This window comes from Bufo bufo, chromosome 1, assembly GCF_905171765.1.
Source record: "Bufo bufo chromosome 1, aBufBuf1.1, whole genome shotgun sequence".
Lineage (NCBI taxonomy): Eukaryota > Metazoa > Chordata > Amphibia > Anura > Bufonidae > Bufo > Bufo bufo.
The window spans coordinates 68342179-68361512 of record NC_053389.1 but is presented as its reverse complement, the minus strand read 5'-3'; the positions used below and the strand labels follow the sequence as shown (position 1 = coordinate 68361512).

General features: G+C 47.3%; 1 protein-coding gene across 2 annotated transcripts in view; it reads right to left on the bottom strand.

Annotated features, from left to right (window-relative positions):
- Positions 1 to 1207: 1207 nt before the first annotated feature.
- SIK3 (SIK family kinase 3) overlaps positions 1208 to 19334 on the bottom strand; it is a 131449-nt gene continuing 113322 nt past the window's right edge. Inside the window, exons 15-25 of one of the 2 annotated variants that reach the window (XM_040426020.1) lie at positions 17427 to 17570; positions 13586 to 13739; positions 11791 to 11916; positions 11267 to 11367; positions 9904 to 10013; positions 9503 to 9830; positions 8280 to 9043; positions 4568 to 4731; positions 4316 to 4448; positions 4011 to 4162; positions 1208 to 2367 (exon numbers count right to left, since the gene is read on the bottom strand). In XM_040426020.1, the coding sequence (XP_040281954.1) occupies positions 4017 to 4162; positions 4316 to 4448; positions 4568 to 4731; positions 8280 to 9043; positions 9503 to 9830; positions 9904 to 10013; positions 11267 to 11367; positions 11791 to 11916; positions 13586 to 13739; positions 17427 to 17570 (2170 nt within the window). In that variant the 3' untranslated portion in view covers positions 1208 to 2367; positions 4011 to 4016. The remainder of the gene's footprint in view (positions 2368 to 4010; positions 4163 to 4315; positions 4449 to 4567; positions 4732 to 8279; positions 9044 to 9502; positions 9831 to 9903; positions 10014 to 11266; positions 11368 to 11790; positions 11917 to 13585; positions 13740 to 17426; positions 17571 to 19334) is intronic. The other variant, XM_040426028.1, reaches the window with a different exon arrangement.

Here is a 19334-nt window from a genome sequence, read left to right as displayed (position 1 = left end):
CTCTATGGCGGCCGGAAGAGATGCGGATAGCACACTTCCGGATCGCGGCTCCCAAAAAACATGTTCTATTCTTGTCTGCAATTGAGGACAAGAATAGGCAGTTCTATGGGGGTGCCGGCTGGGTGTATTGCGGATCTGCAATACACTACGGACGTGTGAATGGACCCTTACTAGAAGGTAGTTCTACGTCTATGCTACGGGCGACTGTCAGTTTGACAAAGGTACTTGTGAGAAAAAGACTAAATGCTGAGTAATGTGACCTGGGATTACAACCCTGATCAGGCACAGCAAATTCAACACTGGTTAACAGAAAGCCAACAGAGATGTGGGTGAGAAACCTTTGTGCGCCTGATGAGTAAGTAGAAGGTTATAGTGCAGGACAAGGGTCTTGTTTGCATCCATAAAACGTGATCCGGGTTAATCGCCGAGACCTCTGGTGGAGCCGCCACATGTCAATAATTGTTGTTCAGCACATACAGGGCCCATATTTGTCTAAAATACAAATATACGCATCGTTGTCCTAGGAAAGTCCTGTAACAAGCCAAATAAGCCATGAGGAACATAAAGGGCTGGGCGTCACGCAGCTGATCTATAGGAACCAATGTCTTTATATACACCCACACGCATCCCATCATGATATATACATCCACTCAGACATTTATATACACACACATATGTACACACAGTCCCCCCACACACGCTCCACATGGAACACTTGATGATCAGACGTCAACCGCCTCACTGCCAGGCAGAGGTGACAAGTTCCCCGCGAGCAGTGAGGGGTTAATCCCGATCATGATTAATGACGGACAAAAAAATAAAAACTGCACACGCACGAAAAAAAATAAAATAAAATAAAAAATAATCATATGTAAAATAAGTAGCATATTGCACCAGGCCTAATCTCCCAAGGGCCTCGTGGGCACCACATGGGAATCTGTGTCTATGCAAAGTGGATGGGCAGGAGGAGTTGGCACCCAGGGTGTAAGGGTTACCCCCTAAAGAGGTGACTATGGCTGCTCATCATACATATAAATAAAGTTAGAGTTCTCTGTCATCTTATTACACTAGATTCAGAATACAATCACTACAGTGACGAGGGAACGCTTGCTATGGCACATCGTATCACCAATACACCCCCCCCCCCCCCCCCCCCCCAAAGGCAGCAGCTTTATCATGTGCAAAACGTGGTGCCAACCTTGTTGGACTCGAGAGTCCCCTGTATGAAAGAGTCTAGTTTGTACTCTCTGCTTCCCACTTGTAAATGATATGCCGGTTCCCCCAGGCACTTATATAGCACCATGGAGGCAGTCATTCCATGTTGTGACCGTGCCCCCTCTATGGGTCAGTACAGTACTATACTCCATATAATCCCCTGGGTACCAGATAGAAATATATATATATAGTCTTCGCTTGCTCTAGTCTGTAGAGTATATCTTCTCACGTTTAAACTGGGCAACCCAACCCGAAAACTGGTCAAAAAAATGAAGGAAGGGAATAAGGATTAAAAAACGACCTATTAAAATAACCCCCCGCCTCCCGCCTGATACTCGTCTAGCAAGTGGGATAAAAAAGTGTCTATTTCTTTCTTTGGCTTGGAAAACCTTAAGGAAAACCGAGACTACGTGTCCTCGGCTACACAGAGTAAAATAAAACAGTGCAATTTATGAAAACTACAGCTTTTCAGAGGTCAGAATTCATGACCAGAGTCCAATAGACTACGCTTCACCCTGTAAAGCCAAGACAACTGGCGAGCATTGAGGAACTCTGGGCTCTCGGCCAGGTGCCAAACTCTCCTAAACAGCACTCCACCCTAGGTACTAGCTGCTCCTGCCAGGCCACCCCAGGATATCAGCCTTGCACGCACTGGTCACCCATAGGTGCCGGTGTCTCCTGTGTCCATGCTCGGGTACAAGCCCCTACCACTGTGAGGCTGCAGTCTCTCTCGACACAGAAGGTGGCATACGTCTAGGTTGGATTTCTTTGCTGGTGTTTCGGTATTTCAGTCACCAAGTATTTCCCGCCCCGCCAAATGTTACCCTTTCCCCACAGCGCCTTTATTCCTCCACTCCTTGCCACTGCCTGCAAGGGTGGTAAAAAAATAAAAATAAAAAAAATCACAGACCTATCCTCTTTGAGAAATTATCCCGGCCCTTCTTTTGTGACGACCCAAACTCCTCAATGGAGAAGGGACTGAAAAATACAAAAAAAGAGAAACTTAAAATGAGGGGCACTTGAAGAATTAGTCTGTGATGTGGTGGGGCATGGCGAGTCAGTTCGGGGAAGGAATACAGATGAAATTTGGCGCTAAAGCTGCAGATACTGTTGGTGTCAAAAGATGGGACCCTCTTGATTCTCGATGGAAACCTGGGGACAATAAGAACCACAGTCAGTACAGTAAGAAAGTTGTCAGTGACTTCAAAGTCATGACGACCAGAACGCTGGCACATTTTGCCGTCAGCATTACTTCCACAAATCCAGTCTACTGAGGGTCTAATCCTCCTAACAAAGCGTCACAGAACTCGAAGATGTTGGAAATTTGGGTCAAAAGACCAGAAATCAGGCTGGGGCTTGTGGCTGTAATACATATACTAAAATGTGGCCACCTTAGGCCCCTTTTAGATGAGCGAGTCTCATGCATCGACTCGCAGCGTGTGTATGAGACCGCTCCCGTCCTGACCTCCCAGCACTGCCGGGGTTGCATAGCATTATATTGATTTATGATGCTATGTAACCCTTGCAGCTCTAGAATGTATTGGATAACACTGACACAATGAAGTCAAGTGTTTTCCATTATATTAAAGATCTCTAAGGGTTACATAGCATCATAAATCAATATAAGTGCTGGGAGCTACTGCATACTCACACTGCGAGATCGGGGCGTGGAACTTGTTCATCTGAAAGGGGCCTTACGGTGAGGCCTAAGTGATAAAGTCTGGAGATCCTGGCGGCTTTGCTTGTCCTTTTCAGTAAATACTCCCACTCCCCACATAGAAATTCTGCAGAACTCTGCATTGTGCTATTCCTATATTATTCCTCCCGGTAATGTATGAATAAATTGAAAACTGGCCATTACCATATTACTTATCAATAGCATGTGCCCCTTAACAGTCCGATACTGTCAAATCAGCTCCGACAGCGGCAGAATTGGTAGGGACACACAAAAAACAGACAGCTGTGGTGAAACCACAACTCCCAGCATGCTCAATTCATTTTTATGGAGTCAAGCGAGTTTACATCTTGGGAGTTGTAGTTTTACCACAACTAGAGTGCCGGAGGGTAGCCATCACGGGATCCACCAAGTCCCACCAGGGGTCAGTAACTTAGGGCACGCCAGCTGTTCTGAAACTAAAACTCCCAGCATGCTCCATTCACTTCTGCGAGAGTTCTGAGAAGCGCCAAGCAAGTGTGCATGCTGGAAGTTGTTGTGTAGCTACAGCTCACACGCCAGAGGTTGCTGACCCCTGGTTTAAATCAAGGATTTTATCTTACAAAGACAAACCTGACCATTGCAACATGCGAGAGAGGACCTCACACATTACCGCCTCCTGCACTTAACCGTATCAGTTTGCGGATCTGCAAAATACTGTATATATGCGTTCCTGTGCGGTTTTTTGCGGACCAGTTCGCTTTTGTGGAATGGACATAAGGATGCACAAAGCAGACGGATGATCCATGTGCTTTCCGCATCCATATGCCTGTGCCTCAAAATGCAGAGAACAAGCCCATTGAAGTCAATGGCTCCACACAAAAATGAGCATGCAACAAGGACGGTATCCGTATTTTGTGTATCCGCAATTTGTGGATCGCAAGATACATACAGTCGTATGCATGAGGCCTAAGGCAGGAAAAACACAACGCTGCCCAGAAAAGGCCAGACCCATAATACATGCCATATATTCCCTATGGGATAAACCAATGGGAGTATACCCTGCATGTCAGTTCCTTACTATCCTAAGAGTCCTGGGAAATGGAGGCGAGAGAAGAAAATGTATAGTGGGAGTGCCTACCTCCATTCACACTCCTGCCTGCTCCATGCTGAAATTCAGATCAGCGTGTTTGTACCCCAGCAGCATGGTGGTAGGGTAGCAAGAGGTGGAAAGATGCTGCCCGCTGTCGCTGATCACCGATAGTTCTGCCTCTTCAGGTGATCGCTCACAATCTGTTACAGACACACAGTAAAAATCACACACACAAACCGTAAAGAAGAAAAAGCACAAATGATGGAGGAAACAAAATGCCGCTTTGCAAACAGATAAGGGAAAGCAAATGTAAGATATAAAGAGTGTGGCTAGGCTCTGAGCACGGGGCTTACCTTCGCCCCCTCCGTCCTGAAGCTGCTGGCTTCCCATGAGCGACGAGCGGCTCTGAACCGCATCAGACATGCGAGCAGAGCTCAGAGCTTTACCTGCCATGAGGCTCATACCGGTCAAAGCGTCCAGCTGCACCTAAAAAGGACACAATATCTGCTCACTCCTCCTCCTGCGTACTCAATATGGACGCCCCCGTGTGCAAGGCTTCCGATGTGTTTGTCGCGCCTTTCTAACCTCACGGTCGATATACGTACGTAGGCATCATCACTGGTTTGGATGGTGTGGTGCCGCTGCAGCATCCTGGTACGGGCGTGCTCGCTGGGGGAGGACCTCGGAGGGTACGGGACACCGTTATGGTCTGGAACTTCCATGACGGGAGGGGAAACTCTGTCCATGCAGTTCACCGAAGGTCCTGGTTCTAGAAGAGAAAACAATAAAAAAGAGGTTGATGCTTCTGCCTATATATGAAGAACAGACCCTGCTGTATATAAAAGGAGGGGATCGTGAAAGCTGGCCATACCCGGCAAACGTCTGGCAGCAAGACTGGCATCTGGCAGACAGCAGTCTCTTCAAATATGTAAGCTTAAAGGGGTTGCTTACTTTCTGGCTTACTGTTGACCAATACGTTTGTAAGAGGACTACATGGCACTTACTAATATAGTACTTGTGGAATTTTGGCGCCATTTTCCATATTTCATGGAGGTAGGCCCCCTTGTTTGCCAGGAATGTTGTGCTGTCCACAGGGAGGTCCTGCCCATAAAATGGCTGCTGTTGGAGGGTCATGTGACCAGGCAAAGCACCTCCATGACACATCACTCGGTCTCCTGCCATCTGCACTGTTAGGAATTTAGGGCAGGTGCAGTGAATGGAGGAGACTGAGTGATGTGTCTGGTCACATGACCCTCCATCAGTGGCCATTTTATGGACAGGACCTCCCCGTGGACAAGCAGAAAAGACTTGGCAAACAAGGGGGCATACCTTTTGAAATTTAGAAAGGACTATACTAGCAAGTGCCATGTAGTCATCTTACAACCACATTGGTCAACATTAACCAGAAAGTGGCCAACGCCTTTAAGTACATGTATGTCTATCCCGTAGCGTGTAACGGTGCCTCATACTGTAGCACATGAATGCTCCGTCTTTCTCATCATTGGGGCCGATGGACCACACTGATGTTAATGGGGTCCACTGGGTTTTCATCAGGGGGCGCAGCATAATACTGGACAAAATAGCGCTGCGTGAAATGCTGTTCTGTCCGGCTTTTTCAACAGGATTTGTGACAAAGCACCTACCGAAAGCCTCCGACATAGATGTGAACCCAAAGAAAAAGAAAAAAAAAAAAACTCAGCTGCATATTAAAAAAAAAAAGTCTGTGAAAATAATGATAAACGTATGTTTGATGAAAAAAATTACAAAATAAAAATTCTCTCTGGATAGACCAAAAATAAATAAGTCAATAAATATCTGTGTTGTTCCCTCTAGAAATGTAGGAATTATTGACAGTTATGTGCTTGGTAAAGCAGCCTGTCAGTGTGTACGGACAAATGTCAGTGTGTACGGACAAACGTCAGTGTGTACGGACAAACGTCAGTGTGTACGGACAAACGTCAGTGTGTACGGACAAACGTCAGTGTGTACGGACAAACGTCAGTGTGTACGGACAAACGTCAGTGTGTACGGACAAACGTCAGTGTGTACGGACAAACGTCAGTGTGTACGGACAAACGTCAGTGTGTACGGACAAACGTCAGTGTGTACGGACAAACGTCAGTGTGTACGGACAAACGTCAGTGTGTACGGACAAACGTCAGTGTGTACGGACAAGCCCCCAATGGGAAATATTTGATTCATGCCTTTCTAGAAGGAATAACAGAGGAATGGCAGAGTTCAAAAAATAGATTCTCCAGAATTATTTTGTGAATATAAGTATTAAAATATACACCATGTACTGTGTACCCGAACAAAGCACTCCCTCCTGGTAGCAAATCGGCGAAAGACGCCTCCATTTTCTGCAGAAGTGATGCTTTATGGCAGATGGTGGAGTGAAGACATGCACTATTCTTCCAAAGGGCACATAGAAAATGCACAAAGATATATCCCAGTAACTCCTTCCATAAAGAAATGTTTAAGGTAAATACTGGTGACCTATCCTCAGGATAGATCAATATCTCTTCGGCGGGAGTCCGGCACCCCACCCAACGGCTGTTCTGCGGAGCGGCAATTGTTCCATTGTGTAGTGGACGGAGCGCATGTCGTCTGATTTGCAGTGGTGGTGCAGTGAATGTGAATGGGAGAAGCAGTTTACGCGAAACGCGTAGATCAAGGGGACAAGTGGGTTTCAGTGTCACTGTCGCTGTATGCACCTATATGTTGGTGATCTGAATAAAGACCGGGAATTTTTCATTACGTCCTTCTGGTGCCGGAGCTTTCTTTCTTATCGGGTTATCCTTATTATTACTATTATCATTTTTTGCTGTGGCCGACCCCTCGGCCCTCCCCTGGGTCCATCAGTCCTTTACTGTCTGTTCTTATCTGCTGCTCTATATGTACGATATCATTCTTTAATAAAAATGTTGCTTAGATACTTGCCCTGTGTACCACAGTCTGCTGTTGCAGATAGTTTTTATGATATCACCTTCAATAAAGTACTCATTTTTTAAAATATCTATGTGTGGAGGTGTCCAACGTCTGTTTGGTTTAGTGACTATGTATTTTGTCCTTCCGACATTATTACACATGTACATAATTGCCCGGCCTTTCTAATAGGTGTGTCATTTCGATGAGGTTGAGCTGCAATACCCTACACAGCCCATGGACAGGGGTGGTGCAGTTTTTAGAAAAAATAAAAAAAAATCAGCCATGCTTTTCTAATCCTGGACAAACCCTTTATAGTGCTTAGTGTGTCGGCAGTCCTAGTGCTTGTTAGTGGCCCCTGAAGTGCTATAGGTTTTCAGACACTTGCGAGAAATAAAATAAAATTAGGCCAAAACCTCCAAACATTATGTAATAAAGTGGAGGTGCACACTACCCTGGCTGACATGTAAAAGCCAAGAGTATATGCAGCAGCGCCGTGCTGAAAGATGAAAGACACCTGCAAACCCTGGAAACCCCCATGACTGCTGTACTTACTATACAATAAAATTTGAAGCTTTTTGTGCACATTTTTGATCAAGATTGTGTCCTGCCCATCTGCCCGGGGTTTTCCAGTTTCCTATATCGATGACTTATCCTCAGGATAGGTCATCAATATAAGATTGGTGATCACTGATGAGCTGTTTGAAAAGAATGCAGCGCGCATAGTAGTGCTGCCGTTTCTTCATTGTTTACCTGCTCTCCGTCGTCAACGCAGCAAAGAGCAGTTGTAATTGCAGCTCCTAAGGATAGGTCATCAATACAGGACACCGGCCAACCCCTTTAAATAGAGTATACCATAGCTGTGCCCTACACTGCCCTGAATGTTGCAGGCTTTATGCCCAGGAGAAGCAATTCTGATAGTGCTCCCAACTGTAGAGGTCACCTTGCCGTTGGTAGATGGGCATGACAAAATTTTGATCAAAAATGTGCGCAAAGAGCTCCATATGTTCGTATATAGTATGTATAACAGTAATGCATGTTTCCAGGGGTCTCTGTGCATGGAACAAGGTGCTGCTATATATATGGTTTGGTTTCCAAACAGTCGCTGCTGATCCAATGCGCCTTCAGACTGATTATTTCAAGACTTGTGGTTAATATAGAAGTAGAAATCTTCTACCGTGGTTTTAAAGACTAATTCTGCCAACCTAGAGGGGAATGGGTTAATCGTAGCTTCGTGTGCATAAAAGCTGTGACCAGCTTCTCGATGAAAGTCCAAGAGGCAAACGGATAACGGGTCATAAAGATATCAAGGCGAGCAGAATATGCAGAAGAACCGATGATCACCACTGATAGCCAAAGCACTGCAAGCATTTCCTGATGTTTCCAACTTACCTCTGCTGGCCAGCTTGGTCCGGCTGTACGAGGTCTGTGGCGGATACTGCTGCGTACTCAACTCCTGCTCTCTCAGGGTCCCCAGAAGAGACTCTGTGTCATCATGTCCACTCTCCTGCAGGGGTTTGCTCAAACCTCTGAGAGTCTCTCCCTCGCTCATCCGGTGTCCCTCCCCAGTGCAATCTTCCTCCATGCTCTCCGAATGTAACATAGACAGGTGATATCTGGGGGGTGGTGGAGCGTGTGTTGCCTGTGCTCGAATCTGAAGGAGATGGTGGTAGGGCTCAGAGGGGCTCTGGTAGGGTATGTTGCCTGCATCGACTTGAGTCAGGTGCTGGTTGAACAGTTCGTTCAGCTCCTGCTGCTGTTGCTGGTGCTGTTTAATAAGCTGCATGAAATCCGTCGGGGGCAAGCGTGTATCCGCGTGCCCAGTCAGAGAGTGCCGTGGGGAGAGCAGACCCTGTAGCATGTGCGGCAGTTGCTGGTGATGCCTGGTATACGTGCCGGGGGTGGGCGAGAGCAAAGCTTGCTGCAGCGCAGATGTGGGGTAATTCTGTTGGGGCGTCGCGCTGAAGGCAGGATACTGCTCGAGCTGGGGAACTTTCAAGGCTTGAGAAAAACCAGAGGCGCCCGAGGGGCTGTATCCTGCGCTTCCTTGGCTTGCATATCCTGATGGGGGAGGCCTTGGCTGGTCAGGAAACACATGAGGGTGCAGGTGGGTCTGGTCGTAATTTGTGGAGGGTGAAAAGCGGCCCATATTCAAGCTGTGGAATGAGAAAAAAAATTGCGGCATGGATAAGGATTATAACTGAATACATAAAGCATTCGGATAGGTCATCAATATCGGATCAGTGGGGGCGACTTCTTGCACCCCTGCCAATAAGCTGGGGCCATGGCATTCTGCGCCTCTTCATTTTGTAACTCTCTGCAGCACAGTTCCAATTTAAGTGAAAGGGACTGAGCTGCAATACTGGGCACAGCCACTACAAAAAGGTATGGCACTACCTGGCAAACAATTCGGAGCATTGCAGCCCCTTCAATCAGGTGACCGTGTGGGTGCTGGGAGTCTGGTCCCCACAGATGTGATGATGGTGATGACCTATACCAAGACCCACTGCTCGTACAACCCCAGGCAAACAGCTACTTTTGCAAGCTGAAAGTTTCCAGTGGCTGATACAGGGGGGAGCAAACACAATATCTTTTGCACATCTGCCATATCCTACCTGTGCACTTCAGCACTGTCGGCACTCAGCTGCTTGGAAAGAGGTCGATGGGTATAATTGCCCAACGAAGCCATAAGCGACGCCCGTTGCTGCATCTGTATGTGATTGGCACAAGGATTAATAGGAATACCCCGCGCAGCTCCTGACATATCAGATGGCTCTTGCACCTGGATGGTGACTTGCTGTGCTGACTGCTGCTGGTTCTGCTGCTGCTGCTGTATGCCCATGCGCGGCAGTGTAATGCTAGGTGGAGGGGAGCCGCTGCTAGCAGGCTGGTAAAGAGCAGTGTGAGTGGGCACCCCCTGATACTGAGTGGAAGGTTGGGCCCCTGAAAGTGGAAAAAAAATGAGTGAGGAACAAAAAAAAAAAGTTACTTGAAAGAACATGAAAAGGTGCTGTACCATGTGTCTGGAGCATGGCACTGGAAGATGGTGGGGGGCTGTTGTTTGGCTGTCTGAAGAGGTGGTTGCTGGCTGGATTTGGAGGGGGGCTGGAAGGCTGGATTCGCAATCTGACAAGAGACAACAGGACAGGTCAATCAAATCATTTAATCCTCTAATATTAGAGAGATTTCGGACACATGGCTCTTAGTGAATAATAAAGGAGCTGTCCGCTTTTATATTGATGACCATACGTTATGATGGGTCATCGATATCAGAGAGGTGGAGGGGGGCGACTCCTGGCACCCCGCCGATCAGCTGCTTGAAGAGAAAGCATCGCTCGCACGTAAGCGGACAACCCCCTTTAGGCTAAATGCAAATGATCAGGATTGTGCGTGGAGAATCTGCACCGTAGGCCATGTACACTGTATTCTATGAGAGTTTGAAATTCTCATGCACACAATGCAGATTTTTTTAGTGCGGATTTTGACCTACGGTGCGGATTTAAAAATCCACGGCAAGTCTATTTATTTTATTTTTTTCCTGACCGTATTTTCTCCATTCACTTCAATGGGGACATTTTATACAAGAAGATACGAGGCCCAGCTTGTAGAAAGCAAATTCATCTGAATAGGTAACTGAAGAACACTGTTTTAGGGTACTTTCACACTAGCGTTATTCATTTCCGGCATTGAGTTCCGTCCTAGGGGCTCAATACCGGAAAAGAACGCATCAGTTTTTTCCTAATGCATTCTGAATGGAGAGCAATCTGTTCAGGATGCATCAGGATGTCTTCACTTCAGTCTTTTTGCCTTTTCAGGACGGAGATAATACCGCAGCATGCTACGGTTTTATCTCCGGCCAAAATTCCAGAACACTTGCTGGAATGCCAAATTCGGCAATTTTTCCCATTGAAATGCATTAATGCCAGATCTGGCCTCGAGTGTTCCGGCAAAACAGATCCGGCATTGCGGTCTGCGCATGCTCAGACCGCAAAAAATGACACCGGAGAGACGGATCCGGCATTTCAATGCATTTGTCATACGGATCAGGATGCCATCAGTTTGCATGCGTTTTGACGGATCCGGCAGGCAGTTCCGGCGACAGAACTGCCTGCCAAACAGTCACTGGACCAGGAGTGGCCCGGTACCCATGACCAGCACTTTTCTCCCCCCACCCCATCTCATTTGGGCCGACGTCTGGACAACCCCTTTAAATACATTTATGTGTAAAGCTCTATTTTACAGTAGTGTGACATTTACAATAGATGAGCTGTTAGCATCAAGAATTAGGACAAAAGAAAAAAAGCGAAATAGGAGCCTTCAGCTTGTGAACCAGTAACATGAGAAGGATGAGAAGCCCGATGTCAGCCAGTGCTCATTACCTCTGGAGCTGGTGTGTGAGGAGGGCAGGCTGATTCTCACAGGCTGGCACCATGGTCGATGACTGGAGAGGAGGAGATGGCTGTGCAGGGCAAATGCAATCCTGAAAGGGAACCAAAAGGAGAGAAGAGCCGGTTACCGCACAGGGAGCGTCACCACCAGACAGATCTATACGGTGCTCGCTCCCCATAAAGCACAGGTACAGAACCAGAAGCTTTTCACGAGGCCTCATGTATCCAATGGCCCTGCTGTCCACAGAAATCAGATACACGCACATGAAACATTCTATTCATTAGCAAAGTGAATGAGATTCTGGCAAATCTCATCCACAAGCTGCTGAAAGAATCATCATGTCAATTTATGCGGCGGATTTCCACTGCAACTGGTGAAATCCGTGGCGAATCCACATCAAAACCATGACAGAGCTGAATCCAAATCTGCCGCAAATTCTTCAGAAATGAATTGTGCCGTGTTGATGCTCTGATAGGTTTCTATAGGCGCTATGGGATGTGGAGGGGTGCCTTGCCTGGATCTGATGCTGCAGGAGGTGCTGCTGATGCTCCTGCTGGTACATGAAGTGCTGCTGCTGGGTGTGTTCCAGGGTCCTTCCATCCATATGAATGCCGTACATCTTCTGCAGCTGCTCACACTCCTAGAAATGTGGAGAGTTACCATTAATCCACTACTTTTATGTGTATTCCCTCTAAAGGAGGGAGACTGGTCACATCATATTATATTACGTAGTAAAGGTATGAAATGGATGGCGTCCAGTATAGCATCCATGTCCGGGAGGAACGCTATGGTCATCACAACCCTAATACGTGACAAATTTGTTTGGGTGGTGTTCTTCTCTTTCAACTGCATTGAAAGTACTTTCCATACTGGAAAACCCTTTTAACCCTTGCATAATGGCTTGTATTAAAGTGGTTGACCGGACATGTCCCTATCTTCACCCCTCCGGCCCCCCTGACAAAAAAGGGCAAGGTGTTTTTGTTTACTTCGGCACACTGCTAGGCGGAGGCTTCCGCCCAGCAGTGTTCCTGGTGACGTCACCAGCACTGATGGACGGGCTTTAGCGCTGCCCTAGCTGTTTTACAGGCTAGGGCAATGCTAAAGCCCGCCCATTAGTGCCAATGATGTCACCGGGCTCACTGCAATGATGTCACCCGGTTCACTGCTAGGCGGAAACCTCCGCCTAGCAGTCCCCATGGAGAGCCTGGTATGTCATCGGATCTCCTAAAAATGCCTTTGACCTGCGCGACTCCGCACAGAGCAAAAGGAGAGCATCGGAGCATGAAATGCTCTGGACAACCACATTAAGGCTCCATGATGTCATGATGATGATGGGGCACAGGAGCTGTGCGGGCACAATAATCACAGCTAGTAGGCTCTGACTAAGGCTACATTCACACAAACGTATTTTGTTTCCGCGTCTGTTCAGTTTTTTTGCGGATACAATGCGGACAGCACGCCGTGTGCTATCTGCATCTGTATGTCCGTTCCGTACCCCCACAAAAATGATAGAACATGTCCTATTCTTGTCCGTTTTGCTGACAAGCATAGGCATTGTTACAATGGATCCGCGAAAAAAAAAAATATGGATGCCATACGGAAGGTCATCCGTTATTTTTTTTTTTTTTGCGAACGGCAAAACACATAGGGTCCTGTGAATGTAGCCTAACTATTTAACCCCCTAGGATGTCACAATCAATAGCGTGCACAGCACCTATGCGGCCAGATGTGAGAGACCCCCTCTGTCCATCGTTCACGTGACTGTTCAGCCGTTCAGGCACATGTGACCGCCGAAGCCGGCCGAGTGGTCAAGCAAACAATGGGACATAATAGGAAACCTTCAGTAGGGGAATTAGGCTTTTTATTTGCTTTATAAGCCAAAGTACTTTACATATATCACCCTTTGTAACCCTGGATCAGCGACAGCCCCAGAGGTGAGCAATCAGAAAAAGTAGTTGATTACTTCTCATGTTGGGAATGCCCGTAATAACCTGATAGCATTGGGAACATTGGCTGACAAAGTCCTTTTCTACAACTCCGCTTTACCCTGTGCTATCACCACATTCATTCGATAAAACGTCTTGTAAGAGAAAATAATAAACCAGTTTTTAGGGGAAAAAAAGAATTACTATGACTTGGGACTGTGGGAGGAAACTTGAGTACCTATCGGAGCCAACACGTGGTGGCCACACAAGCTCCATGCACGAGTTGCCTTTGTTGGATCTGGACCCATGACCTGGTTCCTGCATGGCAGCATTACTAACCACTGTGGCCGCCACCTGCCCATTTACACGCTCAATGCCCATTACCTGCTGTAGCTGTTTGATGCTGCTGTTCTGGTGTGCCGTTTTCTCCAAGTGAGCTTTGAACGCTTGGATGGTGGCGGCTCCATCAGAGAACCTGCGCACTGGGGAGAAGCGCTCGGCGGGGAGGTGAAGAGTGTTGGAATCTTTGTACATGGAGCTGAAAAGACAAATACGTTGACGAGTAATGGAGACATGAGTGTCCATGACAAAGACTAACGACCAGGGATCAGCAACCTTCGGGACTCCAGTTGCTGTGAAACTGATCTTCCAGCATTGACACTGGCTTGGCTGTTCTTGCAACATCCATAGAAGTGAAAGGAGGATTCTGGGAGTTGTAGTTTTTTAGAACAGCTGGACTGCCGGAGGTTGTTGATCCCTGACCTAAACCATCTACTGAAACACTGGTAAACTACGACGAGAACATTGACCGGGTGGACCACTTTGTGTCGTCTGTTTCACTAGGAATGACCTACATGAGAGATCCCTACATTTGTGATCGGTGGGGTTCCCAGCAGCAGGACCACCACCCAGCAGTAAGTTAAGTGGCTAATACAGGAATATCCTTTTAACCCTAACATAACTGGGGGAGAAAAACAGAACTGGATCGCACATTCACAATGCTATGCTTAGATCTAATTAAACTCGCTTCTCAGCGCAATCTTAAGTGTACAGCCCCCTATACTGCATGCTGTACAAGAGGCATTAGTGTACATTTTGATCAAAAGGCATAAGCCAACTCACCACGTCAAGGTTGCCTCAGAGTGGGGCCTGCAGTACTGCGTGGTGGCCTTTGTTTTTGTGGCGCTGTGCTGGTGGGTTGGTGGAACCCAGTGCCATGGGTGGCATTGTCAGACAGCAGGGTTGCTGTTTGACTCCTGGGTTCCGCCGCCTACTAGGGCAGTGCCGCTTTGTCACCGCAGTGTGCTTCGCCTTTTTGTCAGAGAAGGTCCCACTCAAAGAGGCAACCTTGACGTGGTGAGTTGGCTTATGCCTTTTGATCAAAATGTCCACTAATGCCTCTTGTACAGCATGCAGTATAGGGGGCTGTACACTTTAATAGTGCGCTGAGAATTAGAATTAGATCTAAGCATAGCGTTGTGGATGTGCGATCCAGTTCTGTTTTTCTCCCCTTGATATATAACTGTACATCACAGGTTAGCTTGTATTACGCCTCCATAACGTGCTATCACGTCATGGTGATGGCGGGGCAGAGGAGCTGTGCCGGAACCATCCTCACAGAGGCAAGGCTTTGACTGGTTATTTAATCCCCTAGATGCCGCCATCAATAGTGTGATGAGCATCTATGCGGGGAGACCAGGGAGCCCTCCTCTGAATCTAGTCCATCGTTTGCATGATCGTTCAGCTAATCATTGATGATGGGAACCAGAAGCCCCAGGGATGGGACCCACAGGCCTGGACCAGAGGGCCTTTAGAAGGTGAATTAGGCTTTTTCTCTTTGCTTTATAAGAATCTCAGCTCCCCGGAGGATTTTTAAGTGTCGGGCAACCCCATTAAGAGATTAACAAAAAGTTAGGCTTGATAATTATAGCAAATTTACAAAATCAATCACTTTCCTTGGGAACTGTCACATGAAAATATATATATATATATCACATGATAACGTGAGAAAAACATCCACAACATACAAGCCGTGGTGTAACAGTGAACACAATGGCGTTCTCCTCTAACCCAGCCTTAAAGGCTGCAATGAAGTGCCGTGACTGATATTTGTCCTGGCATTATCTGCATTATCTGTATGCAGGAGGATCGTGCCTGCTTGGCTCAGACGAAAATAAAGCCACGACCGTCTACTTCAGGTCAAACTATTGTCTGCAGTACAGAGAAAGGAACACTGGCGGGGAAAAAAAATCATAAGACTTGCGTAATGTTCCCCATAAAATGCATGCATAAGGAATATACATCATCATTACTAGGTGTATGGGGCCACAGCCAGACAACAGTCTTAAAAAGTGCAAAGACAAATGTGCATGAAGGGACGCTTAAGTGAGGAGCAGCTATAGGGTATATTCACGGATGGCATTTGTGATGCTTCGTCGCTGCAGCTTTGGATGTGTAATGCCAAGAAAACATGCTCTAGTTACTCTTATGGGGGGGGGGGCAAAAAGAGTTCATTTTTCTATTATTTCTGGTGCAAAGTTCTGGGCCGTGGAGTTCTGGTAAGTGCCGTGTCCTCGTCATTACTTAGCGGGCACAGTGCTGCACTTTTTGTAGCATCTGTGCCACGTGCTACAACTCAGTCTCATTCACCAGACTTAGGGCTCATGCACATAAACGTGTGCTGGCCGGGCCCATGCTGCGGACCGCAAATTGCAGTCCGCAAAGCACGAGGCGCCAACCGTGTGCCCAACGTCTGCGGACCCATACACTTAAATGGGGTCTGTGATCCGCATCTGAAGGTCTGCACCACAAAAGAGTAGTGCATGGACTACTTTTCTGCGGTGCAAAGGCACGGACAGAAAACCCACGGAAGCACTCTGTGCTGCTTCCGTGCCTCCTTTCCGCACCTCCCAGATTGTGGACCCATTCAAGTGAATGGGTCCACATCTGTGATGTGGTGCACAAATGGCCGCTGTCCGTATACCATGGACACCAGGCAACAACAGTCATGTGCATGAGGCCTTAGACAAAGGTGTAATATCAAGCACAACCACTACTAAAAGTACCGCACTGTGCCTGGTAGTCAATAAAGGGGACATGGCGATGGACATCAAGGCCCAGGCTCATGTCCTGTGACTTCTGACATGCACTGCAAAAATATATATACATACACACACACAATGGCGACCTGTCCATGCAAGTCAGGTAAGAACATTTTTTTACTTTGTTTATAAGGTCCAAGGTCAGTACAATGGACAGGTAGTCAGGTTTTTACTTGAAGAGATTGTCTCATCACAGCATTGCTACTCCCATTGAAGTCAATGGAAGCGGCGCTGCAGTGACCGCGCTGTCCACCACAAGGTTAACGGAGCTGTGAAATTCTGGCGCTGACCTCCATCGATGTAGCAGCTGACCGGCGGGGACGCGGGGTGTTGGATGATCAGCTAATGATGGCCTATCCTGAGGATAAGCCATCACTTCGTAAAGTCCTTTAAGCATGTTTTGCTGAATGACACGGGCACATCACTGCAGATCAATGAATTGCGCAAGGCTACGGGTCAGCCGCCCTCCCTGAGAAAACAAAGAACCTCCACTCTATCAGCTCCAGCGTGGCAATCAGTGGGTGTGGGGCAAAGTTTACAAGCTCACGTATGCATCGACTGGTCAAAGGTTGGGAGGGCACCTTCGGATATACTTCCCAAGAAAACAAAGAACATTTTGATTACATAGTTTGTGAGGCTGAAAAAAATAAATAAAAGTTGATCCAGTTCAGCTGAGTATCCTGCAAAGCTGATCCAGAGATACTATTCAATTGTTAAAGGGGCTCTCCAGCCCCAGGAACTCTTAGCTGTGAATGGTGCAATACTTTGCCAATCCTTTGTAGCTCCCATGCCCACGCTTTTCAGGTCCTCTGCCAGTCACCGTTTACTGGGCTGCAGGTACTCCTGACGTCACCATAGAATGGTTGCAGCGGTCGCATTTCAAGCCGACAACACGGCTGGAGCTGGGTAAACGGAGACCGGCAGGGGACAAGGGAAACATCGGCACAGCCATGGCAGGAGTGGTAAACTGCTGTCAAAATTCATTAATTTAAAGAGTCCTAAAGAATATTAACTATTGATACAGATCAGTAAAAGGAGACGTAAAGGACCAGAGGTTTCTACACAATGTAAGAAGCACAACAAAAAAAAAAAGGACATTTGCCCGGTCACTGGTCACTACTCACCGATGCTGGTCAGGTATCAGGTGCGGAGGCCACAGTCTGTTCCGGAAAGCCTGCTGCCCCAGCTGGCGCTGTAATTCTGGGGGGATTTCTGCTGTAGGACAAGTCATTGCCAATGTGTGTCTCTTGGAGCGGTTGGCAAGATACCTTAAATACAGATGGTGAGAACATTAAGACTATATTTTTGGATGCTGACATGAAAGCTATTCACATTTGTGATGCAGATGAATAAAATGTATGGGATTACATAACAATCGCTACTTTATAATAATCGTGTTATTTCAACAAACGGCATTTATCATGTAGAGAAAGTGAATACAAGGCACTTACTAATGTATTGTGATTGTCCATGTTGCTTCCTTTGCTGTCTGGATTAATTTTTCCATTACATTATACACGGCCCGTTTCCAGGGGTTACGACCAGCCTGCAATCTAGCAGCGGTGGTCGTGCTTGCATACTACAGGAAAAAATGTTGTCCGATGCGCACTCCCGCAGTCCCAGCCACCAGAGAGGCCGGCACTTTTTTCTATAATGTGCAAGCGCGACCACCTCTGATGATTGCAGGGTGGTCGGAACTAGGGATCGACCGATATTGATTTTTTAGAGCCGATACCGATCATCTGAACTTTCAGGCCGATAGCCGATAATTTATACCGATATTTTATATCTCATAATATATATTATATTAGTTGGTAGTCACTGAGGTGGTGGAAATTTGCATTTGGCCCTAGTATATTATAAATGTAAATTATAAATTAATAAAGCCCTTAGTTGGTAGTCAATTTATAATTTACTTTTATAATATACTAGTGCCAAAGGCCAATTCCCACACCATCTACCCCTCCTCACTGACTATTAACTCCTATCAGACCTCAGATCAGCCCTTTATTAACCCCTATCAGACCTCAGATCAGCCCTTTATTAACCCCTATCAGACCTCAGATCAGCCCTTTATTACCCCTATCAGCCCTTTATTAACCCCCATCAGACCTCAGATCAGACCTTTATTAACCCCTATCAGACCTCAGATGAATAAAATAAAAAACTCCTCACCTCTCCTGCGCCGCGGCTCCTCTTCATCTCCGGGTCCGGCGTCTTGCTCCCCTGTGTTCTCCCCTGACGCTGTACTGGGTCAGGACAGTGCAGAGCGGGCCACATCAAAGAAGACCAGGGAGAGTGAATATCGGAAGCCCTTGCTGCACTTCCTTCCAGCACCCTATGCATACTAGTGCGCGCTTCCATAATGGAAGCGCTCACTAGTATTTGCTTTATACGCATTATCGGTAAGGTTAGATGCCGATAATGTACAAAATCCTGAATATCGGCCGATAATATCGATACTTTCCATATTATCGGTCGATCCCTAGTCGGAACCCCTGGGAACGGGCAGTGTGTAATGAAATGGAAAAAATTAATCCAGCTAGCAAAGGCGGCAATATGGACAATCACAATACATTAGTAAGTGGCTTGTATTAACTTTCTCTACATAACAACGGCCATTAGCTTAAGTGAGATCATCCCTTTAACCCCTTAGGGACGCATGACGTACCGGTACGGCATGTTTCCCGAGTCCTTAAGGACCCATGACGAACCGGTACGTCATGTGTTGTTCCGATCACCGCCGCCCGGTGATCGGAACACGGTGCTTGCTCAAATCATTGAGCACTCACCTCGGCTAAATGCGCGGGGGGCTCCCGTGACCCCCCCGTGTCGGCGATCGCCACAAACCGCAGGTCAATTCAGACCTGCGGTTTGCGGCTTTTACCTGGTGCGGCGGTGGTGCCATCGGGTCCCCATGGGGCTGTGGGGGGGACCCGATGGCATGGAAGGCAGCGCGATGCTTTCCTGAGGCATCTGTGCTGCCTTCCGGTGAAGAGCCTGTGAGATCCAGCCCCCTGGATCTCACAGGC